We start from the raw sequence: 23641 nt of genomic DNA on the forward strand, positions 1-23641 counted from the left end.
TGAGGTCTGATACTTTTCAAGATTCACGATGCAATCGAGAAGCAGTGAATGCCGGCGAATCGATTGAATTCCCGTGATTCATTATCGCTGCCACGACCCTATTTATCTGACCCTGACCCTTGGTGAGGGAGCTACCCCTCGAACTATTTTAGCGCCCGATATCGTATCCGGATATCAAGTATCCAACGGCTTCCCCACGATGGTGTACCAAGATGATCTGCATTGGGGTATTTAATTTCCAGAACCATGGTCTGGGGAAGATCTGGAATTCTGTTATCCGGACTGTTCAAGCATGAATTGCATTGACAATAGTCGCCATTGCAGCGAATCACTGACATGGCATTCCTAACATATAAACTCGCTAATACCTAGTGTCCTCTTGGTTGAATAGATTTACCTTTATTCAATTGTTCAACCATGCTTCGCCCACGTTTCTCCTCCGCTCACCACTTTACCCTGGGCACCTTCGGATGTCAATACCATGCCGACACGCCAAGCAACGAAAAGCTCGAACTTATCGAAAAGTTCGACGATCTCATTAAAGATGCTGGTGTCCCAGTCGAGCGTTTAGAACAAAACAATATCCCATCCAGAGTTTGGATGACTTATTGGACCTCACCTCAAACCTTCAAGCTATGGTGGGAGAGTGATGCTACGAAAAGCTTCTGGGGATCGCTCCCAGATGATGCTGGCTTCTGGAGGGAGTCGGTTTGCCTCCCTGCGACTAGAGCTATGCATGAGTGCACAGGCAAAAATCCAGTTGGTTTTGGTCATTGCGGAGAACTTGTGCCTCTGACTGAGAAGACGGGGTATTGGGGAGCATATCGTTCTCGTATGACCCCTGATTTTGAAGGTGACACCTTCAGTTCCTCTTCGGACGCTTGGCAGCCTCCAAAGCCTATGACCGATAAGATCCGTCGTGTAAGAGCCCAGGTTACCAAGTTCCCGGACAATCTCTGCATTGTGATCGAGGGACAAGACTACAGTGCTATGAAGGAAAAGGAGCGCGAGTACTGGGATGAGAATTTTGATGGACTTACTAAGCAATGGGTCACCAATGTTGTGACAGCAGGTATGGAGAAGGGAATGGTGTCAGCGAGGGCATGCCACGCATTTGCGGGAGAGAAGTCACTTGGAGCAACAAACGGCACTACCAATGGTAAAACCAATGGCTCGTCAAACGGTACAACCAATGGCACCAATGGCACGCTCAATGGCGGTATATTCCCAGGCCTTGACTACATACGCCAAGCCCAGATCCTGTACTGGACCGACCTCTCCAAGATGGAGCACATGGGCCGATGGGACAAAGGCCACGTCAAGCTGCGACGTAACTTCATGTCAGCATACGGCCCCGGCGGCGTGATGCAAGACGGCGACATCCTCCTCTGGGTCGATCTCGGCATCATAAAGGGCGACGAGATCGACGCCGAGTATGTTGGGTGCTACGAGGGTACAGGGTTTCTCGCGTTTGACAAGAGCGCGATGTTCGCGAGCACGAGTGTCACTGCGGCTGAGCTACCGCCGATTTTCGATAAGCCGATTGCGTGTCAGCCAATCGAATGGTAGATGTCATGCGCAGTGAGATTGATCATCATGGCGCTGAGACGGGTGTGAGTGAATGCCATTGGGTGACGGGACTTTCCGCTTATTCGGGACCCGAAAACTAGAGATGTTGTGTAGCAAACATGGTGATTGCGGCTGCATGGATTGATGTAAATGGTTGCCGGTATGCAAGTTCGGTATATTCTTATCACCCCGTGAATAAAGCCCCGACGTCAGATGTTGGCGACATAATATGTAAGAAGGATAATGAGGAATGAGGGAACTGGGTTGAAGAACAGGTATATATAGCTATGGTAGTCTTGGCAAGAAGGAGAATATATCGGATTTTGCACAATTCAATTCCATCTCCAACTTCATTCATAGAAAGCATTCAGTATCTTAAGCTTTGTATGAAAAGATGGCTACAACAAACCAGTCCAACCTGTTGCAATTGGCACAGACTGTGCATCAAGCCACGGAGACTATCGTGAAACACCTACAAGAGACCAAGCAGCAGGAACCGACCTTTGATCAGAACAGCAACGCGATCCAGGGTGATGCCGATATTCACTCCACCAGGATTCAGCTCAACGATGCAGCGCAAGACCTTCTGCGTCTTGTCAACGGCCCAGCCAATGAATACCGCTCCTTTTACATGAGCCACTACACTCTCGCAGCATATCAAGTTGCTCTTCATTTCAAACTTTTCAGACATGTCCCTCTCGGCAGCAAAGTCAGTATTGCCGACCTAGCTTCCAAGGCCGGTATTGATGAAGGTCGATGTCGTAGGGTGATCAAGCATCTTGCAACTCAACGCGTCTTTGAGGAAGTCGAGCCAGATGTATTCACTCACACCGCTAGCTCTGCTCTCATCGCACGGGACAGTGACATGGAAGCCATTCTCTGGATGCAGTTCGACGAAATGTTCAAAGCAGCTTCTGACGCTGCCAAATTCGTCCAAAATGATCTCAATGGCTCCAAAGAAGCTGATTCACCATTCGCCACGCGTCACGGCAAGCCGCCGTATCAGTTCTACGCCGATGTGCCTGAGAAGGGCCTCAACTTTGCAAAGGCTATGGCTGCGCTGACTCAATCGGACCGCTCAGTCACTGCGCTTCGGGATGGTTTCCATTGGGATAAGCTTGAAGCTCCTGGAAAGGTAGTTGATGTTGGCGGTGCAAGTGGACATGTTTCCATGGACCTTGCAGCCGTATTCCCCAATCTGAGCTTTGTCGTTCAAGATGTTAGCCCTGAAGCTCTTGATGACGGGAAAGCAAAGTTGCCAGCTGAGATTGCAGACAGGGTGTCGTTCATGCTGCATGATTTCTTCAAAGATCAGCCAATCACCGACGCCAACGCCTTCTTCATGCGTCAGTGTCTTCATAACTGGCGGGATGAAGACTGCATCAAGATCCTTCGAGGTCTTGTCCCCGCACTTGAGAAATGCAAACCTGGTACTCCTCTTCTGATCAACGAGGAAGTTTTGCCAGAGCTGAATGAGGTTTCAAAGTATCAGGAACATCTATCGCGACAGTGCGATATGTGTATGTTTGTGGTTGCTGGGTCGAAGGAACGGACTAGGGGTGATTTCGAGAAGCTGCTCAAAGAAGCAGATTCCAGGTTCAAGGTCGTCAAGGTTCATAGGAATAGCACAAGCACGATGGGTCTCGTCGAGGCATACCTTGACTAACAGGTCTCATTATTGTTTGCTGAGCAAAGTTCCCTAAATATATATGCATAATATACGAGTGTCAGAGTGTCAATAAGTCTTCAAAGAAGGAAAGATATACAAATAGTGTACGCAAAGTCAAGGCTCACACTGTTGTCAAACCATTCTTGTAAACGCAACTGGATTTACAGAGTATGATAGAATAAGTAGTATCAAGGTTGACCGAAACACTATAACATGCAACTCATTAAATTATCAGCTATCCGATCTACAAAGGCCTAGGATCAACACTCTGCAAAGTTGGCGTAACCTTTCCAAACAATCCTGTGTCCTTATCAATGGGTACCTTATCAATCGTAGTCTCCCTATTGTAGCCATTTCCATCTGGAATATGGAATCGATGGTACGCGATATACCACTCATCCGTTCCAGGAATGTTGATGATGGAGTTATGTCCCGTAGCAAGAATGCCCTGCGACTCATCCTTCTCTAGAAGAACACCACGGTATGTCCAAGGTCCAATGGGGTTATCTGCTGTAGCGTACCCAACGCGATAATTCTCTGAGCCAGTATCGTCGATGGAGTATGTCAGGTGATATGTTCCTTTGCGATAGTTGACGAAAAGACCTTCGCGAAAATTCTGGAGTCCTGTGATTTTGTGCCAGCCTGCTTTGAGAGAGACCATGTCGTCGTTTAGCTCTGCGACAATAGGCACGCCATTTCCCCAGTAGATATACCACTTTCCAGTTTCGGGGTCTTCGAAAGCAGCGGGATCAATAGCCTGGTTGCTGACAATCTCCTCATCGGAAGTTCCCTTAATCATAGGCTTATCCTGCGCTTTCCACGGCCCCTCGGGGTGATTTGCCACTGCTGCACCAATACTCTTATGCCCATCACTCACAGAGGGGTTATTTCCACTGTGATAGAAATAATACTTGCCCCCACGCGCTGCGAAAGCCGGAGCCCAGGCATTGCCAGTAGCCCAAGGAACATTACCATGGGTACCATTGAGGGTAAGAAATGGCTTCTCGCTCTTTGTCCATGATACGAGATCTGGTGATTTCCACCAGTAGAAGACGTTGCCGCCCCAGCCTTGAAAGCCGTCGGTGGTAGGGAATATGTAGTATGTCTTGTCGACGATGGCGATGTTGGGGTCCGCCCAGAGACCAGGAAGGACGGGGCTGTCGCGTTTTGTGAGGGCAAGGGATGAAGCCTCTTTAAGGGTGAGAAAAGCCACGAGGAGATGGCTTGGGAATGATAGAAGACGCATGATGGGATATATGAAGACAGTTCGCAAGGTTGGTTTTGCTATTCATTCCGTAGAGACGAACGGCGACTTACACGGTTTATATAGGAATCACGAAGATCGCGAAGCGACACCATTCCCTGAAATCTCTCTATCACCAGTTCTCCGGCCCGTCACGGACCGAACAACCTCTCCACGGGGTAAACGAATCTTTCCTGTAATTCTATTCGTGCGCAAAGTCAAGATTTTCCCCCCGCATCGACTCTGGGGGATCGGCGTTGCGGGGTGCTTAAGCGCTCGAGTCATTGGGTAAATTAGCTGGAAACGTGTAAACTGCCAATGCTACCTGCCGAGATCGTGGGGCGACTAACCACGTTTTGGTCACGCGGTGGGACGATCCCTCGGCTTGGTTCCTGTTCATCCCTAGTATCGAATGGGACTCCAGTGAAGGGTTTAGGACCTTGCTAGAGGGCCGCTTATGGCATACATACATAGAGCCATGACATCTGTATCCCAATGCGACTGGTGCGTCATCGTATGCTCACCATGATTGATACAAGGGTACATACACTATTATAATAGACGTTTCGTTCATGCGGATACATATGTTAATCGCGGCAGACAGTCATGCGTTATATATAGAAGTTGAAGTATTTACAGATGCAATTCATGTACAGACAATAGATCCAGCTCATCGCCCCAACAGGTCAACCATCTCCAATCCAGTTCTCTAGTAAGCAACAGGCCAGCCATTGTCATACTTGAGCAAGTTGATACCCAAAAGCGCCGTGCCAGCGTTATTGTAGTAATGATAAACAAGAACATCAGCATCACTATCAGTGAAAACAGCATTGTGTCCCGGTCCATGAATAGACCCATGACTAGCCATAATCTCCGTTCCTCCACCAGACGTCATCTGCTTGCCAGCCTTGTCAACATAAGGACCGGTAATGCTGCTCGACCGTCCAACCATGACACGGTACGTGCTAGCAGCACCCTGGCAGCACTTGTCGAACGACACCCAGAGGTAGTAAGTGCTTCCGCGCTTGGTGATGAAGGGAGCCTCGACGGCACCTTCGACGGAGGCGTCGCGCTTGGCGAGGGAATACATGCTTGATCCGATGCGCTTGCCGGTCTTGGGGTCGAGTTGGATGAGCTTGATGCCGGACCAGAAGGAGCCGAAGGAGAGCCACCATTTTCCGTCAGAGTCGACGAAGAGATTACCGTCGATGGCGTTGTAGTCGTTGTTATTGTTGGACTCGATGACGAGACCTTGGTTGGTCCATGAGCCGGAGGCGCCGGTCTTGCTGGTAGCGAGGAAAATGGCAGAAGTGCGCTCACCGAAGGAAGAGGCGGAGTAGTACAGATAGTACTGGCCATTGTGGTAGGAAATGTCAGGGGCCCAGAGGTTCTTGTCGCCCTTGGTATACTGTGTAGTCCAAGGCGCACCATTGGGGAAAACAGCACCTGCATCCTTCCAAGCCGTTCGGTCAGAAGATGTCTTGAGCGAAACGTTATCTCCCGTATGAGCCAACAGGTATCCACCGCTGGGAGTCTTGACAACCGTAGGATCGTGAACACGAGTGTCGCCAGTGACGGGACCAGGGTTAGGATAAGCAGCGTTCACGCCGCTGAACGACGCGACGGCGACAAAGCCGCTGACAAGGAGTTTCCACATTGTCGATAGAGTTTATGAGTAATGATAAAGATCATCGTGCTTGAAACAAACAGACATTGCGGTGATCTTATACTTACGGCTTCCTCGGCATTCGGTGTAAGTACAGTAGGTCCTTAATAGTTTCAGCGGGCGCTGAAACAAGGCGGACCAAAAGCTTCGGGGAATATTATTCCATAGTGTAAGCGCTCCACGGAAGAATTGTTCAGCGGAGCTACTCAGTCCGGTCCGAATTGGGCACGCTCGGCCGGCAGTTGAGAGTTCAGGGCGTGGGCTGACTGATGATTCACCGCCGGTAAATGACGCAAGAAAATACGCCTATTGTTACATCTCGTAATTATTTTTAGGATTTTTTTGGTATCGGTCAACTTAAAATTTCCCGGCTTTTGAGCATTGGGGATGTGATGCAGGGATGAATACGCGGATGAGTCCGAGACTGCCAAGAATGGGATGAAACGGGATGGGATAGGGGGATCAGCTGCGGGGCCTCACAAGCCTTGAATTTCTGGAGATAATCTCTGAGAATTGTGTTTATCGGAAACATTTGTGGCAAGGATCAGACGGCGATAACATTTGTATTAAGGACTGCCTGTTTAGCTACGTCGAATTCCATCCTGTACAAGCGGTTTCATTGTAGAGAAAGCATATCGCGCGATTTTCCAGCTTCCCTCCTCCTTCTTCAAGATGAACAGTTCTTGGTTGGAATGAGGTTCTGAAGCCTGAGTCTGCAGCATAGTTTTTGTGCCCTCTGCTGTTGTTCTTGCGAAAGCCCATTCCGGCGACATCAAAACAATCTCATCAATGTCAAAGGTGATGGTGAGTTGGATGCTACTGAAAATTCGCTCATAAGTCTCAGTGAGAGCTCGCGTTCCTGCGCTGGCGCTGAAGTGGGGAGGCATTATTACGCCATCCCTAGTGTAGAGTCCGACTGTTTCTTTGACATTTCGGTCTTCCAGTGCGGTTCCGTAGGCGTGTAGAACAGAAGTGATTGCTTCTGTCTCAGATGTAAACACTGGGAAATGTCAGTTAGTCTTCACGACATAGATATATATGTAGGGTAGTTCACTGTTGGATGCTGATTTTGGTTGCAGACAACGTTGAGGCTTCCTGGTTGATAGAGAAACTCTTACAAGGAAAAACTTGTCAAGTACAAGGCAATAACTTCTCCATAGGTAATCTGTTCTTTTATATGTTTGTCTTTTTGGAATTGTCTGTTATGACCTAGAAGTGGGGGTTCCACTGACCAAATTCAGTAGCACTCTTTTGTCAAGAATGGGGTAGAGAGCACAAAAATGATAAGATATACTCCATATGAAGTTTGATAAATCTAGAAGTGGGATCTCAATCAACTATAACGCTATGCTCATTACCTTGTCATCTCAAAACACTGCGGAAACCCTGTTTGAGCTATTTTAGGAATTTGGCAGTACAGCTTGACTATACGAGAAACCAGATGAAACTTTGGTGACTCACTGCTGGCAAGAATAATACAATGATACTTGTTCTGAGATCCAGCAACTAAAGATCTTGTATGTTTTGAAGTAGGAACATACAGTTGCTAAATTGTCCGGATAACTTGTCCGGATAACTACCTCAGGGAAGCAGGGATTATCAGTTGGTGCCTCAGGCATGTGCTTATGTCCCTTCTGACATTCGATGAACTTCACGCTGCTGCTTCCTCCAATCATAGGTCACAACTTCTAGAGTACAACAAAATGACTCTGTGCGATCTTTGCAGAGCAATCCCGTGGGAAAACCTTCCCATAGCCCCGCCCGAGTCATGGCTTAACGTCAGCGGATATCCGTATCTCCATGACTGTCACGATTGGCCCGAAGACAGCCGAGGCTATCTACATCATCCGAGTCTGGAAGCTCTACGAAATGCTGCGAACAATGAAGGCTGCGATATTTGCTACTTGATACTTACTCAGGTCAAATCATGCCAGGCAGAACTCGAAGAGCTTAAGCCCAAGTGGGAAGCGGGGACGATAAGAAAGTACGGTTGGCCGCTATGGGAGATGTGGATTGTCAAGAGGCTAGTTGGAGGAGGTGATGGGTTTTGGGTTATGAGTACGACAGATGACGAGAGAAAAGAGACTGTACGGCTTGTAGCGGCCATTGGACTCTGTGTAGACGATAGTAAGCTTCGATAATTCTGTCTAGAAGTAGCGATACTGACGTTGTTAGGTGATCCTTTCGCCCAGGTCATTCGCGGACGACCCGTTGAGCAGTATGGGGGAACTTCGAAGGCGATATCAAGAGCTCATAACTGGGTAAAGGAGTGTGACGAGCATCCTAAATGCAGCCCTGGAGAGACGCTGTTACCGTGTCGAGTCGTTGACGTTGGTGACGATATCAACAGCTCATATGCAAAGCTCCGGGAAACGGACGGACAGGAACGTGGAAGATACATATCTCTCAGGTATCTCCTAAGATTACGTCCAAAAGAGGCCTTCACTGACATCTCGCAGCTACTGTTGGGGCAAAGAGCCCCAATTCACTACCACTAAAGCAACCCTCGAAGAACGCAAACGTCAAATCAATATCTCTGATCTATCAAAAACGCACCAAGATGTCATTCAACTAGCGCGAGAACTAGGTGTGAGATATATATGGATAGACAGCATCTGCATCTGTCAAGGCGACTACGAGGACTGGGAGCGAGAATCAGCAAAGATGCTTTCAATATATGCAAACTCTTACTTGACCATCGCCGCCTCAAAGGCAAAGGATCACTCGGAAGGACTCTTCAGCATGACAGATCCAAGGGAATACAAGACGTTTGAGTATAAATCCGGACAGCTCAGTGGACAGGTCATGGCGTTCAATCTTCCGATCGATAGAGAATCTGGTGCTAGTCCTTATGTGAGTCTACGAAATGATCCACTCTCTGACCGGGGCTGGGCTCTTCAAGAACGAGTGCTGCCGTGTCGAACCTTGCTCTATACAAAGCAGCAGATGTTTTTTGAGTGCAGTGAGGGATTTCGAGGGGAGGATGGCACGGTTCTCGATTGGAGATTCGTGAATGTGCATGATATGCCAGACGGACGGGAAGAACGAAAAGAGGCTGAGGATAAAGAGGAACAAGATGATCCTAAAGCAATACTGTATCAGTCATGGTACAGTCTGCTCCGGATATACGGCCCTCGAAAACTGACAGAGGCGTCGGATAAACTCCCTGCCATCTCTGGTCTCGCGAATATCTTTGCCAAACGCCTTAACGACGAGTATGTCGTTGGACTCTGGCGATCAAGACTGTTGGAAGGGCTGCTCTGGCAAGGCCTCAGTTGCAGACGCGTCTCAGAGTATAGAGCACCCTCCTGGTCGTGGGCATCTATGGACGGAATTCCTGGCCTCGGGGTAAGTGCACCTTACGAGGAAGTTGCGAGAGTCTTAGATGTCAAGATTGATCTCAAGGGCACGAATATCTACGGCGAGGTTACAAGTGGAAGGCTGCAGATCCAGGCGCCGATGGAGCGATTATACCTCGACGTCAAAGACTGGGATCCTACGAAGCCTGGGCTTGCGTATGATAACAACCCTCCGATCCGTACAGCACATGATGAGACGCATTCGCGGTTCGACTTTAACTTTACTGCTGATGATGCACCGCAGGAGGCACTGAAGATAGTCAAGAGTTTAGAGGGGAAAGAATTCTTTGCGCTCATCTTGCTGAAGGTTAAAGAAATGGATGAGGAGACTTCTTATCATGCTGTGATGGTAAAGAGGGTCGATGGGGGAGAGGATTACGAGAGGCTGGGTTTTGGGTTCATTGACGAAAAGGCTTTGGGACGGCCACTGGATCTCGAAGCGAGAGATGAGTTTCCTGTTATTACACTTGTGTAGTCGAGAGGGATGAGAAACATGGTATTTGATTTTTTTTGGTGTTATTTATTGCTTCCTCTGCTACGGACCAGTCAGACTGACGGTGGGAGGCATTTTAATCTTACAGCCAGCCACGTTGTCCGAGCTGAAAACGCTGATCGAATGGAAGCTATCGCAAAAAGCCTCATTGAACAGGGGTGCAATGCCAAGACAGCCGCAGTCACAAATATTTGCTCTCTGCATATTTTAACAGGACAGCAAGAGATAATTGTGTCAATGAACAAAATAAAGTCGGACAATGGGTTTTATCCTATAGTCTATCGACGTTGACCTTTTGCAACAGATGCGACTTGCGGTAAGCGTCCACTCAGGCTTCTTTGACGGCCAGTGTTTTTGCTTCTGTCTGATGCACCCTGGGCTACCGAGTCACACGGACTAAAGTTAGTCAACGCCACAGTCTTGTTTAAGCTTAATTGAAACCATTCAAGGCTGATTGAAGCGAAGGCACTGGCCTCAAGGGGCAAGAAAACACCGGACCCTACTATAGGATGTCAAAATAAGCTTAGCACAGAGTCTTCTAAGTTTAGGCTAGATTTACCTAAGTATTTTTATCATGTAGAGTTAAGGTCCTGAGTTTTCTTTTCTCCCCTAGACTGGGCATGTCTTAAGACCCATTCCCCCCATTGCGCACCCATCCCTCGTTCCCACTCTCTCATCGCATCTGCAACAGCGAAGAGGAAGACATGATCCGTCTAAAATTTGCGGTCCGTCTCGGGCTGGCATTATGCCTATCGGGGCATATTGATAACGTCATTGCTGGTATGTCATTGCGTGTTCTGGAGCGTCGCACATCCCTAATTATTCCCAGCCTGTTCCAACGAGGAGACTTCGACAATCACCGAGGCGACCCAGATATCGAGCCTAGCAGCATCATGTCCAACGTATACCGGCGATCTCCAACTCATCAATATTACCAAGACCATCAACATGACTGGCGTCGAAACTCTCATCGGCGATATCACGTACAACAACGACTTCCCAGACGACTACGTTACGTTCTACAGCTCGACCCTCAAGAACGTCACTGGCGACCTACTGATGTACGGCGCTAGTGGCAAGATTACTAAGACACCTGGAGATCTGAACATAACGCTCCCTGCTCTTCGAACGATCGACGGGTTGGGTGCGTATTGGGGATGGGGCGACATATCAATTAATACGGATCCAAAGCTTAGCATACCGAAAGGGTTTCAGATCAGTTCTGGAGCTAGCCAGTCTGCCGCGGGCAATTTGTACTTGAACGTTTCTTATACTTATACTATTGGCGTTTCAGGTGTCGACTTTCAAGCCACTGGGGGAGCCCTTTTCACCTCCTCGGCGGAGAAGGTCGAACGCGAGATCATGATCTTCGGAAATAGTGGACTAAAGCGTGTCGAACTGGATGATCTCAAGTTTGTGAATTACACGGTCGACATCAAGAGTAACCCGGACCTGGACTACATTTCTTTGTCTCTCTCTGAAGTCGGACTCTTACGCGTCAAGGAGAACGGAAGAGATACACATCTATCGGTACCGAACCTCAAGAAGCTCGGAGGCCGCAGTGACTCTGCTACCCATACCAGCGGAGGCGACGCTGGCGGTATCTTTAGGGATCTTGTCAACGCCAGCCTACCATTGCTGACGGAAGTTCACGGCGATAATGTCGATTGGTTCAAGGGCAAGCTCAATTTCACTTCCAACTTCTTTTCAGAGCTTAGTCTTCCGAGTCTCAAAACGGCGAACTGCACGCTTGGGATCGATGAGAACATTGCACTGAATGATCTTTCAGTACCGAGGTTGAACTATGTGAAGGACTTGCAAGTTCACGACAACCCCCGCCTTCTCAACTTTACCGCCAATCTGCTCAAGAAGGCAGATAACATCAACATGACCGGACCTTTCACCAACGTCGAGTTCTTTGGTCTTGAGGTCATTACAGGAGATTTCTATCTCGCAGGCGACAAGACTATGGATTGTTCTTGGTTCGATGAACACTTCCTTAATACCATTGTCCAAGGATCTTACAAGTGCGTTGGTAACCATACCAAGCCTGCAACCGAACGGAAACCGAGCACGCCAACCGACGAGGCAGATCTTGAAGACCAGGGTTCGAAGCAAGGCGGCAGTTCTTCCAGTGGAAGTAGCGAGGGCTCACCCTCGGGAAGTAATGGTGGACTCTCGACGGGTGCAAAGGCAGGTATTGGCGCGGGGGTCGGTGTAGCTGGTCTTATCCTTCTCGGTCTCGGTGCTGGGTTTTTGATTGGCAAGAAGGCAAAGAGACCTCCTGGTGCAGTCCCTCATACTACCGAATCTGGGTATCAGAAGGCTGAGCTCGATGGAGACGGTAAGCCGTCCACAGGTGTTAAACAGGTGCATAGTATAGAAGCTTCGGAGATGCAGGATACGGGAAAGTCCGAGTTGCCTGTTAATCCAGCGAGAGCTGAGCTGGCGGGATAATTGTGAACTGATTAGCGTATCTTGCGTTCAAGATTAGAAACATGTGCCTCAACCCAGCCTTTCTAGAAGAGAATCGCCAGAAGTGCTCCAATGGTTTGAATGAGGCTTTCTTTGTGCCATTCCATAGGCACATGATAAGAATAAGGCTGCAGACTGAGCTATACCAGCTGATTCGTGCTGGGAACAAGGTATAGTGGACCAGCACCAATCAAGTACCACCATTAGCGAACTGCATAACGCCACAGCGCTTCGGTCTGGATTTCAACCCCCTGATAAGGAATCAGGCTCCAGCTGTTTCGAACTTAAATGAACGATAATATGACACTTGTAGCTCATAATAGCTTGCCAATTCAAGCTTTTTCAGCAAGCAAGATGAACTCCACGCCCTACCAGCCTCTTCGATCATCCGATGGTCAGATCAGGTTGTTGATACTTCATCCCGCATCGGAACACGACGCTCCTATACAATGCTTCCTTGAGCCAGCTATTCTGTCTTCCAACCCCGCCTATGAGGCTCTATCATACACCTGGGGCGATCCCGGGAACGGCTCTAACATCTCGCTCAGTAATCACGATTTTCTAGTCGGAGACAATGCCGCTGCCGCACTCCGCAGGTTGCGGTGGAAGAAGAAAAAGCGAGTCCTCTGGATCGACGCAATATGCATCAATCAGACCGACGTGGACGAGAAAAATACACAAGTTCCCCTTATGCAAAAGATTTACGGACAAGCGCAAAACGTCTTGGTCTGGTTGGGTGAGCCTACCGATGGAAGTATTCTGGGCATGAGACTACTCCAGAATAGGATGGCTAGTGTTGGCTGGCATCAGTGGAAGATTGACAAAGACTACGGCAAACCAACGCTTCCATTTACCAAGTCTTTTAGAAGTTCTATTGCGCTGATGAATCGTTCCAGATTAATACAGGAGCAGTCGAATGGGGAAGTGCGCGAGCTTCTTGATCGACCTTGGTGGCGCCGAACCTGGATCATACAAGAGGTCGTGCTGGCAAAGAACATCCAGATACTATGCGGCGCCGAGGTCGTCACATGGGATTTAGTGGCATCTCTGTTTAAACGGCTCAAGATGACGCAGGCTGAGGTTCAGGTCTTCGGTGTGAAGCTGAGTGATCGAAACATATATCCTGATCAGATGTACAACCTTATCTCTCGGTATCATCAAGAATGGCATTCGAACGGTGGAAGACTCGATCTTTTGGACGTGCTATACCAATTCAGAACGTTAGAGTGCACAGTTGCGCATGACAGGATTTATGGGTTTTTGGGTATTGTACATCCTGATGTGGCTGCCAAGATAAGCCCGGGATATCATCTCGATGTACCGCAGGTGTACCGTGAGTTCGCAAGGACTATGATACAAGTTACAAACAACTTGCATGTACTGAACTGCACAAGATATTGGTCAGGCGTTGATATTGGCACTCCACAGCAAGAGGCATACAGTATCCTAGAGCAGTCGAGATACTACGACATCCAGGCTCTCATTTCCGACGGACCAGACAAAAATCCTAGAAGAGGCTGGGCAAGACTGCCTGATGGCTGGGAGAGAATACCCAGCAGGGACAGGTCACTCTTTCGAGACAATAGGGACAGGACCAAACAGGCTTCTGAGTCGAGCCCTTTGGCGGGCGAGCAACCTGTGAGAGCTGAGCATTTCATCAAACAAAGAGAACTCCCACCAGGATGGACCAAAGTCTGGGACAATCTTGGCCGTGCAAGAGTGGTGTATGGCGTTGGGGAGACGACGAGAGAGCAAAAGCTGCGAAATGAAAGAGAGCTTCTTCGGCAGAAGCTATCCAGATTGCCGTCCTGGGTAGCCAACTGGGAGTGTCCAAGTCGATGGGATCCTAAGCCATTTATCACATTCTCACTATCGCAGCCTAGATATTCCGCGTCTGGAAGGACTACTGCGGCACTGAACTCTCATCCTAATCCACGGGTTCTGTCTCTCAGAGGTCAGATTATTGATGAAATCAGACAGCTTGGCCCCGTATGGCATCCCGAACCTGACAGGCCCCCCATCTCCAGGAAAGGCATCAATTCTCTTGTTGAATGGGAAAGTCTTGCCCTGATTGAGCTTCCAGATTGCCCGTATGGTGGTGCTGAGGGTCGCACTCACGCCCTCTGGAGAACGATGATAGCCGATTATGCGGGTGCAGAAGCAGCTGACAGCGATGACTGGGCTTACATTGAGACATGGTACGACCGGACTGGATGGGGTCGTGAGCTCCCAGATATGGCATCGAGAGGAGTATTTGAGACGGTCACTCTTGAGGACGAAATAAAGGAGCTCGAGGTTGTGATGAATGCCCAGTTTCTCCAGATTAGACCTGTGCCTAATCTGAGAACTCGCGAGATTCTGAAGCATCCATTGGGGGATTTCTCCCATAGGAAGAAAAAGTATGGAGGTTACATCAAGCGCATTTACGACGCCTGTGCGCATCGCTCGTTGTTGGTGACTTATGGGGGTTATATGGGATTGGCGCCTTGGAATGCGCAGATCGGTGACAAAGTGGCTATTCTTCATGGCGGCGAGACGCCATTTATCCTTCGTAATATTAAGGGGACAGAAGACTTTTCTCTTGTAGGCGAAGCTTTTGTATATGGGCTGATGGCTGGGGAGGGAATGTCGGATGCTTCTAGCAGAGCACGCGAGATTAATATCTTGTAAGGTAAACGAAAGAGGAGATAGGATCTTTTACTACTTTTCATAGACTTTTAAATCCAATGCATAAAGTCAGTATATAACAGCAAAGTAATTTTGATAGGATATATATTTATTACTACTGAAAACGCATTTGCCTTTAGGACTAAGCACAGCGACCGTCCAAGTGCTGGAGTCCATATGTGCCCTAAAAGCAGACTGATAACCATCAATATTGAAGCGCACATCAGTGCCTAGAATTCATGCCATAATAGCAGCAAGGGCTAGAAATGGCATAGCTGGGATAACTGCCACCGGGCTCACCAAGCGACGGACTGCCGCTGAGCCGATGTCACCGTGGGCTCGGGGTATCGTAGGGCTCCGACAATTTTAGCTGCTGGCAAGATCCAGCGGGATTCAGCTAGTGGCTACGGCAAGAAACCACAGCACATCACTATATCATCTCAACAACAATCTATTGTATGAACTATAATATTATTAACGCAGTAATTTTGGGAAACTTAACGTACTGGTCCTCATTTGCGAGGCCTGATAGTTGAGGTTTGATGGGGTGTGCGGGGATATTCCCGATTCCCATACTCCACAAATTCCGACTTACCCCACAAGACGCTAACTGATCAGCCGAACCAATTTCAGTCAGCTATTAGGATGATCGTAGGTACAAATACTCCAGGTTTCAGATATCATAAACCGAATGCAAGGAGTATTCTCTTGCAAGACCCCAATACTGCCTATTACTCTATCCAAGTTTAATGTCAATACTACATTCATCACCACTCACTTCAATGGATTATCGCGGGAAGATCATCGTCGTAACAGGAGCGGCACACGGGCTGGGAAAGGGTGTCGCTGTCGCATATGCAAAAGCTGGCGCCCGTGTCATCTTGGCCGACATCCAACAAGAGCTCCAAATCCCCGTCGCGGAGTCTCTACGCAAATCCGGACTTGAAGCGTTCGCTTACAAGTGCGATGTCAGCAATGATGAATCCGTGGCCACCTTCGCCGCCCGAGTTGAGAACGAAATTGGCACTCCCGACATTATCCACAACAACGCCGTCTTCATTCGGAGCGCGTCAATCTTTGATCTCGAGTTAGAGAGTCTCAGGAGGCAAGTAGAAGTCAATGTCTTCGGATACATCCGCATCATCAAAGCTTTTCTTCCCAAGATGGTGGCTCGGGGCTCGGGATGGATTGTAAACACGGCATCGCCCAATGGTCTCACACCAGGCCCGGCTGTTGCTGTTAACCTGCTGCCTTACTGTATATGCAAATCTGCAGATATATCTCTCAGCCAAAGCTTGGCAGTGGCTCTCAAACCCCACGGAATAGGCGTCAGCGTCATTTTCCCCGACGTCACTTACACAGACACTGTGCATGATCTGAACGGCTCGTCGTCGGCTGAGTTCAATCAGGGCTTTGCATTATTTCTGAAGCAGAATGGGAAAGATGCAGATTCAGAGGGACAGCGGATTGTGGATGAGGTTGCGAAGAAGAAGTTCTTTACTAGCGTTGCTCCAAAATTCGGAGATATTTTGTCTGAATGGGCTGCAAATGGCATGGACCCTCTAGCAGATTATAAGTTGTCTCTGGTTTGAAAGATACTTGATTAGTTTCATGACATCAAGACGTCTACTGTATCGAATGAATTTATGCAACTGAGGTTAGAACCCGTCCGCTCATTATTCTTGAGACCATGGCAGCTCTTAGAGGACATTTGCATGTAGTAATGTGAGCATTTAGATACACGAATTTAGGAATAAACAACCAAGAAACGGATGTGTTAATCAGACTTGGAGAGCTTTTCTTAACTAAATCGGCATAATATTCGGTATTCCTTCTTGCATATAAAACCAGAGACGATAATTAAGAAAGGTAAATAGTAAACTTGGGAACACATTTCTTGCATCGAGATGATATTTTTCATAAATGAGTATTCGTCCAGTCTACTACATAGTAAAAATATAATGATGATTCCATAATTATGGAGTATTGCAAAGAAACGGGAAAATGAGTGTTAAGTTCCCTAAATAATGTATTGGACGATATTTGGCATTGAGTCAGTTTCAGAGCGTCGGAGCCTACGTCCATTGTGCGCTCCGGAGAGCCTTTCTACGAACGCCCCACGTGATACGACATTCAAGGTTGAGTTTCGTATTCCCCCACATACCGATCGGCTTCTATCCTCGGCATTTATCATTGTATTGGTAGGGTCGTGATTGATAGTTAAGGTTTGCAAATGTGATTCTTTTAGCATCCAGAATTAGCCATCTATCCTCAAGACGCATAATCTTTGGGTTTCGATTAGGGAATCAGATGTAGGAGATTCTATAAATATTAAGCCTCGTCTGTAATACAGATAGACTCCGTAATGGTTGATATCGCTCTGGCCCAAGCCGAGCTTGCTGACACTCGTAGACTTGGTAGATTGATCAATGGTATATCTTCATGGCTCCTATATTACTGAGTCCTACCCTTATAACGTCAAATCATGCTGGTCCATCAAATAATTTCTCCCTGCTGATCGAACCCCATCCTACTGCCACCTCCAGGAGTCATGTTTTGTTAATGAGAAGGACACTATCGGTCTTGTTTGCGACTGATATTCATTACGATCCCACCCTGTTTGAGAAATGGAACGAGGCTTGCTTGATATCCGTGATGCTTGCAGGTTCTGCCGAAATCGATAACGTTGGTCAAAGCAAGGCTCTAGAACAGCAATTCTATGCAGTTCGCGCGACTGTAATGTCAGTATTACCTCGCAATGTGTATTGAGTTTCTAGTTTAGAGAAGATAGGCTTTATGGAGAAGCGATGCGACTTTGACTTCGACAGAGCATGCCAATGAAGACATCAATGCATTTTGCTGATCACACCCAAGAATTTATTTTGTTATGTACTTGGGATGAAACGCCTAGTGTCACAGCTGCGAGATACCTAGATCCCCCGTCTTAGTTCGATAATGAGTCTTAAGAACCTCTGCGACAGCCTGCCCGAGACACCAGGTCACCGAATACATCAATTGTTGAAGGCTGTCACGAATGAGCCTTCTCACTGTACCCTGATCGTCGAGTGTCCCGATGCCTGCGAGATATGGCCTGAAATCAACCTGACCAGCGATCCAAGCTGCTAGTAGTGATCCGTCGAGGGTCTTGTCAAGTCGAATCGTCCTCTTGTTAGCCAGTCCTTCTGCTGAATCCTGGGCACAGGCCGCGTGGTAATTAGGAGCAGATTCGGCGGAACTGGAAGAGCTCACTACCCTATGAATTGACGATATGCTCCAAATGGCTATTGTTGACAGCAGAATGGCCATGGCCTCGTGATGTCCATACGTCCGAGTGCTGCGGACGGAACTATATACCTTTGCAGCGTGAACAAGGCAGAGTCTACTGCCTACCATATCTTCGCTGAGCCAATCACGAATATGGTTCTCCGCCTTCTTCTGTTGGGCAACTGTCGTACGCCAACCGGAGAAGGCAAAGAGTTGCCTAGGAGGCAATTTTGTAAAAAGGCTGAGTGTATGGTTATGCTGGAATATTAGCTGGTCAAGGGATTCTTTGGACTGCATGTGAGCCTCATCGGGCCGTACCATGCTCAGATAATTGTACTTTGCCTCTGAATCCATTTCGTCGCGGTAGATTGCAAATGTTAATATCAGGGCACCGAATCGACCTAAGCCTGGGGAGGTTGTCTTATTATCATATAAATACTGCAGGCTTTGTCGTATAGTTGTTGGGGGGGTCTCCCCTAAAGGTAAACGTCAATAACAAATAAAAGACAGTCTTCGGAACATTTCCTTACTTGTTTCTTGTGTCATATTACTATACCACAACTCTTCGGTGTCGGCATTCCACAGATTCTCGGAGCATGGCATTGGCAAGTGGATAGAGTCAATGTCAATAAGAGCGGGCAAATCGAAAAGGGCGCTAAACTGGAAGTCCAGAAGCTGTCTCATGGTCAATAGGGTATAACTAGCCTAACCAATTTATAAAGGATCAAAACAAGAAAGAACAGATAAAAAGAAACCAAGAATGATATTTGGGATCGTCTTGGGATAAACTTACGAGGCAACAGTACACCATCCTGCTTGTGCTTTCCTCCGCGACCCAGGCTTTCCAGCCCTTGTTGAAGATGCTATTCCCGGCAACTTCTTTTTCTAATGAACTCGTTTCGCCGCTGTGGCCAGGCTCAAAGTCTGAGTGGGAATTTGCTTTTCTACACATGGTGGCAATGAGACAGGCAGTGCTCTCAGCATAATCGGTAAACCTCTGATGTCTCGAAAACATCATCCCTACTTGACTCAGGATAGCGGCTTGAGCTAACGGTAGGTTGTGAACCACACATGAATCGTAATCAACATGAAGCTGCGGGGATTAGCATCTCGAGAGCAGTACTAATGGAATTGGTACCTACAATTCGAATAATTGACCTTCGAAGTGTTTCTTGTAGTAGGAATAGAATTTGTGGCGACGAAGCAAGAGAAAAACGACAGCCAATGGTTGCAACAGCGAGAACCAGAAGCCAACTTGACTCATTGAAACCTGGATCGAATGACGGCTTATGTAGCATAGGGAAGCCAGGATGAAAATATTCGAAATACGACTGGATAAAGGCGTTCAACACAGTTGACGAAGGGAACTCGGTCTGTGTAAATGGCTGGCTTGTACTGCTGTCGCCATTTAGATCCTCGAACTTGGTGCGGATGATTTTGTAGACATCGTTCGAGATCTGGGGTACATGCCCAAAATTCTCGGCGTCACAAATATCATTCTCTGCTGTCCGTGCCAATTGATGCTCCAGAGCAGATGGGCAGTTGGTTGAGGGCTCGTTAGACGCGCCTGATTCGCAGGTCGTCGAAACTTCTTCCCGCACGCCACTCTCTGAAACTTGTGTTGTGAGTATAGATGATAATGTTAGTAATGATAGTGGGTTCAACTCACCTGCATGTTCAGGGAACTGGGGCAAGTCGGTCTGAGGAATAGGATTCGTTGGACAAGGGTTCGGGATGAGAAGGTTATCCCAAGATGTATCATTTCTATCTGAACATTCGGATACTCCGACTTCCCCGACTCTAATATCAAATTGCCATGGAACGTTTACGAACGAGATATCTTGCAATGTGCTGTGATATTTCTCCTGGAACACGGAGTCGCTAGTAAGACATGCCTCTAGGTTCCAGTCAGGTGGCAGGGGGATCGGTTCAAGACCCGACTCAATTGCCTTGAAAATGATGACAGTGTCAGCGTACAGTTGCTCAGAATCTGTCAAGGTAACAGAAATTTATGACAGTGACGTACCTCGATACGTTGTTGATCGCTCGAAAGGAGCTCCACGTCGGCGTTCACCACTGGATGCTCTTGGTCTACAGACTCCAAGCCTGGAACAGGGTGCGGGGAGGTGTCACCAATGAGAGTATTCTGATGCCTCTCGTTGGGCAGATAAACACATGCTTGTTTCTTGGCTGTGCACCGGCGGCAAGGGAATTTTCCGTCGCACTTCTGCTTGGAACGTCGGCAAGAACTGCAAGCCCGAAGGGCATATCGCCCCCGGCGGGGGGGAGGGTCAGCTGGCGCGTCTGAACCTGTGGAGGCATCTAAATGGTTCAAGGCGTGGCGCTTGAGAGAATCTCTAACATTTCATTAGTCGGACAGACATGGTTGGGCTGCGAGGGCAGCCCGTGTCAAGCCCCTGAGAGTACAGGGGCGCCAAGGATCGGAATACTCCTCACCTCCTTGAGAATTGGGCATGGCAGATCGCACATTGGTAAGGCCGCAGGCCGAGATGACGTAGCATATGTCGCTCAAGATGCTCTGCACGTTGGAATCGGGTGTTGCAAATTGTACATGTTGTGGACATTTAGGCGAAGCCCTCTTGGGTTCGGTAGTTGAGCCGGCAAAGAAGAGCGAAGCTACTGGCTGACTGAGCGGGACCGGTGTTGATGATGGAGCCGGCACGAAAGTTATTGGGTGTCCACTGAGATCGGAATTTTGGTGAAGTTGTACGGAGAGGATGTGTAATGTTCGCCTGGAGGTTGATGTTAGTTGTCGGAATTTGCGGGGGAGGACGGTATTTGTACTGGTGGTCTTCCTTCCCCACACGCTAGAGACTAGCTTGGCTTAGTTTATTCGGCTTGTTTAGTCACACATCGGCCCCATAATCTACGAGTCCATCCACTGGCCTAGTGGTGGATCTCAGGGCAAGCTTGCAGGATTAATTGTGCTAGCTAGATATCACTTCTATTTAGCTGTGTGTTATAGACATACAAATAAGGGCGAGTCCACCGTATTCTCTTCGTACAGCTATCCTTTGACATCATCGGCATCATTCTACATTTTTCTTCCCTCTTTTGACCAAGCTAAGCTCACATATTCACATAACTTTTCATTATTCCTAGTCCATTGCTCATTAAGATGGCGCAGACTGCCCAGAGCTTTTCCAAGTTAGGCCGTCTCACAGCCACTGATTCCAACTGGGACATAATCACCATTGGTTCGGGTCACAATGGACTTCTAGCTGCCGCTTACATGGCAGTCGCCGGCCAAAAGGTCCTTGTTCTCGAGCGCGCAAGCTATCCTGGTGGCGGCGTTGCCAGCCTTCACATGGCGGAGGAGGGCTATGTCAGTGAGCGTCACAGTGCTATTCACCAAATGATCTTGGGCAATCCACTCATTACAAAGGACGAGCTTGGTCTATTATCCAAGTATGGCCTCAAATATCTGCCCCTCGATCCGGCCTATGCAATCATCATGCAGGACAAAGTGCTTCCGTTGTATCAGAATCGTGCCCGGTCCAAAGCGTCCATCGCAAGGTTTTCAAAAGAGGATGCCCAAACATACGATCGATTCATGGACTTAGCCATCCGAATCACCGATGCTCTCCTGCCGAGCATGTTCGAGCCACCTACCGATACTGTCCTCCAACATGTTCAAGACAAGGAGGTCCTTGCTGAGATTGGATTCGCCTCCGAGGCCTGCTCCACAGATGTCATCGACAAGTGGTTCACTCACAAATCGTTGAGAGTCGCCCTTCTTCGGTTTGTAACCGAGATTCAACTAGCACATCCTAAGACCAAAGGCACAGGGCTCATGGGATATCTTGCTTTTGGCCTGATGGAGAAGTACGGTCTCGCAGTTCCTGAGGGTGGTGGCACCGCTTTTACTCAATCTGTCATCCGCTGCATTGAGGCTCATGGCGGAGAAGTCCGTCTTAACACCGAAGTCACGAAAGTCGTTACTGAGAACGGCCGCGCTGTGGGTGTCTGCACTCGAGCTGGAGAGTTAAAAGCGAAAAGGGCAGTTATTGGCATGATCCACCCTCACTTGCTTGGTCAGCTTGTCGATGGAATCGATCCCGCCATTACTGCTGCTGCCAAAGCAACTCGGTCTTCCGAGTTCACCCTTTTCGTCATCCACGCAGCTCTTGACCGTCCTCTACGATTCAAAGCAGGAGGAGAGGCCAACGGCACTGTCATGAACACTGTCTGTCCCGGTAATATGGAGGATCTCTTAAAGAGCTACGATGACATGGCTGAAAGAAAGATCCCAGAAAAGTTGATGATTGGACTCTCATGTACAAGCGAACGCGACTCTACGCGTGCTCCACTTGGAAAGTCTCTGCTGCACTGCGTCGTCATGCTCAAGTCCGAGATCGCCGGAGTCGGGTGGAATAATTGGGACTCTATCAAAGACGATCTTTGCCACAGAGTCTTTGCGTATGCTTCTGAATATCTTGAAGATTTCACTCCTGACATGATCCGCTCCTACGAGGTTGTCACTCCTCCTGACCACGTTTCTGATACACCTAGCTTCCAGAGAGGCGATATTTGCGGTATTTCTATGGCCGGGGATCAAATGGGCGTCAATCGGCCCACGCCTGCTCTTGCACAATATCGTGTTCCTGGTGTGAGGGGTCTCTATCTCGCTGGTCCTTTTATGCACCCTGGTGGAGGTGTTTGGGGTGGTGGCCGACCTGTTGCTGTCAGAATGATGCAGGATTTTGGTATTGACTTTGATAAAGTTATCAATGCCGGATTGTCCTCACACCTCTGAACAAAGAGTGCACATATGGGGTCTGAGGGGAGGGGCTGTAGAACTTTAGTAGTTTAGTGTAGTATACTTATCCTTGTTGCTGCCCACAAATTGGATGCAATCAAACAGGCTACCAGAAGATTCAAGCAAATATGATAAAGTCTTATATTAAACATGGTGATGAGATGCTTTTTACCCTTCGTGATGCTAAGGGAGCAACGGAGCTCTCTGTAGAAATAGCTTTAGTATATGGGTTGTTGACTGGAGAGGGAGTGCCGGATGCCTTTAGGGAACCTTGGCAATCAATAGCTATCTTCCCAGGTAAGCAAAAGTGGAAATGACACGTACTAATACAGAGTTAACAAAACATCTTGGTATAATGTCTAAGTTGTGAGCTAGAAGTGTTATTTGCCGCTGAGACCTGTGGCTGAGAGCTTAATCCGGCCGAGAGAAGATAGTTAACAAATCGAAGACGATGCA

General features: G+C 48.2%; 11 protein-coding genes across 11 annotated transcripts; 7 read left to right on the forward strand and 4 right to left on the reverse strand.

Moving 5' to 3' along the window:
- Positions 1 to 417: 417 nt before the first annotated feature.
- Positions 418 to 1569, forward strand: FMAN_15087 (uncharacterized protein; the record flags this gene model as incomplete). Its single annotated transcript, XM_041822577.1, has 1 exon — positions 418 to 1569. One exon carries the CDS (start codon positions 418 to 420, stop codon positions 1567 to 1569), a length of 1152 nt encoding a protein of 383 aa, XP_041688244.1.
- Positions 1570 to 1963: 394 nt separating this feature from the next.
- FMAN_15086 (uncharacterized protein) lies at positions 1964 to 3235 on the forward strand (the record flags this gene model as incomplete). The annotated part of the gene is made up of 1 exon (XM_041822579.1): positions 1964 to 3235. One exon carries the CDS (start codon positions 1964 to 1966, stop codon positions 3233 to 3235), a length of 1272 nt encoding a protein of 423 aa, XP_041688245.1.
- A 247-nt stretch (positions 3236 to 3482) lies between these two features.
- On the reverse strand, positions 3483 to 4484 carry FMAN_15085 (uncharacterized protein; the record flags this gene model as incomplete). The annotated part of the gene is made up of 1 exon (XM_041822580.1): positions 3483 to 4484. The coding sequence occupies one exon, from the start codon at positions 4482 to 4484 to the stop codon at positions 3483 to 3485; it is 1002 nt and encodes a 333-aa protein (XP_041688246.1).
- A 706-nt stretch (positions 4485 to 5190) lies between these two features.
- On the reverse strand, positions 5191 to 6138 carry FMAN_15084 (uncharacterized protein; the record flags this gene model as incomplete). Its single annotated transcript, XM_041822581.1, has 1 exon — positions 5191 to 6138. The coding sequence occupies one exon, from the start codon at positions 6136 to 6138 to the stop codon at positions 5191 to 5193; it is 948 nt and encodes a 315-aa protein (XP_041688247.1).
- A 590-nt stretch (positions 6139 to 6728) lies between these two features.
- Positions 6729 to 7305, reverse strand: FMAN_15083 (uncharacterized protein; the record flags this gene model as incomplete). Its single annotated transcript, XM_041822582.1, has 3 exons — positions 6729 to 7147; positions 7202 to 7210; positions 7287 to 7305. 3 exons carry the CDS (start codon positions 7303 to 7305, stop codon positions 6729 to 6731), a joined length of 447 nt encoding a protein of 148 aa, XP_041688248.1.
- A 545-nt stretch (positions 7306 to 7850) lies between these two features.
- FMAN_15082 (uncharacterized protein) lies at positions 7851 to 9981 on the forward strand (the record flags this gene model as incomplete). Its single annotated transcript, XM_041822583.1, has 3 exons — positions 7851 to 8274; positions 8323 to 8557; positions 8607 to 9981. 3 exons carry the CDS (start codon positions 7851 to 7853, stop codon positions 9979 to 9981), a joined length of 2034 nt encoding a protein of 677 aa, XP_041688249.1.
- A 722-nt stretch (positions 9982 to 10703) lies between these two features.
- Positions 10704 to 12456, forward strand: FMAN_15081 (uncharacterized protein; the record flags this gene model as incomplete). The annotated part of the gene is made up of 2 exons (XM_041822584.1): positions 10704 to 10779; positions 10829 to 12456. The coding sequence occupies 2 exons, from the start codon at positions 10704 to 10706 to the stop codon at positions 12454 to 12456; spliced, it is 1704 nt and encodes a 567-aa protein (XP_041688250.1).
- Positions 12457 to 12828: 372 nt separating this feature from the next.
- On the forward strand, positions 12829 to 15144 carry FMAN_15080 (uncharacterized protein; the record flags this gene model as incomplete). The annotated part of the gene is made up of 1 exon (XM_041822585.1): positions 12829 to 15144. The coding sequence occupies one exon, from the start codon at positions 12829 to 12831 to the stop codon at positions 15142 to 15144; it is 2316 nt and encodes a 771-aa protein (XP_041688251.1).
- A 779-nt stretch (positions 15145 to 15923) lies between these two features.
- Positions 15924 to 16733, forward strand: FMAN_15079 (uncharacterized protein; the record flags this gene model as incomplete). The annotated part of the gene is made up of 1 exon (XM_041822586.1): positions 15924 to 16733. The coding sequence occupies one exon, from the start codon at positions 15924 to 15926 to the stop codon at positions 16731 to 16733; it is 810 nt and encodes a 269-aa protein (XP_041688252.1).
- Positions 16734 to 18054: 1321 nt separating this feature from the next.
- FMAN_15078 (uncharacterized protein) lies at positions 18055 to 20990 on the reverse strand (the record flags this gene model as incomplete). The annotated part of the gene is made up of 7 exons (XM_041822587.1): positions 18055 to 18881; positions 18936 to 19080; positions 19199 to 19498; positions 19548 to 20020; positions 20075 to 20354; positions 20432 to 20762; positions 20863 to 20990. 7 exons carry the CDS (start codon positions 20988 to 20990, stop codon positions 18055 to 18057), a joined length of 2484 nt encoding a protein of 827 aa, XP_041688253.1.
- A 554-nt stretch (positions 20991 to 21544) lies between these two features.
- FMAN_15077 (uncharacterized protein) lies at positions 21545 to 23182 on the forward strand (the record flags this gene model as incomplete). The annotated part of the gene is made up of 1 exon (XM_041822588.1): positions 21545 to 23182. The coding sequence occupies one exon, from the start codon at positions 21545 to 21547 to the stop codon at positions 23180 to 23182; it is 1638 nt and encodes a 545-aa protein (XP_041688254.1).
- Positions 23183 to 23641: the final 459 nt, after the last annotated feature.

The sequence above is a fragment of the Fusarium mangiferae genome (assembly GCF_900044065.1).
Source record: "Fusarium mangiferae strain MRC7560 genome assembly, contig: FMAN_scaffold014, whole genome shotgun sequence".
In the NCBI taxonomy this organism is placed as follows: Eukaryota; Fungi; Ascomycota; class Sordariomycetes; order Hypocreales; family Nectriaceae; genus Fusarium; species Fusarium mangiferae.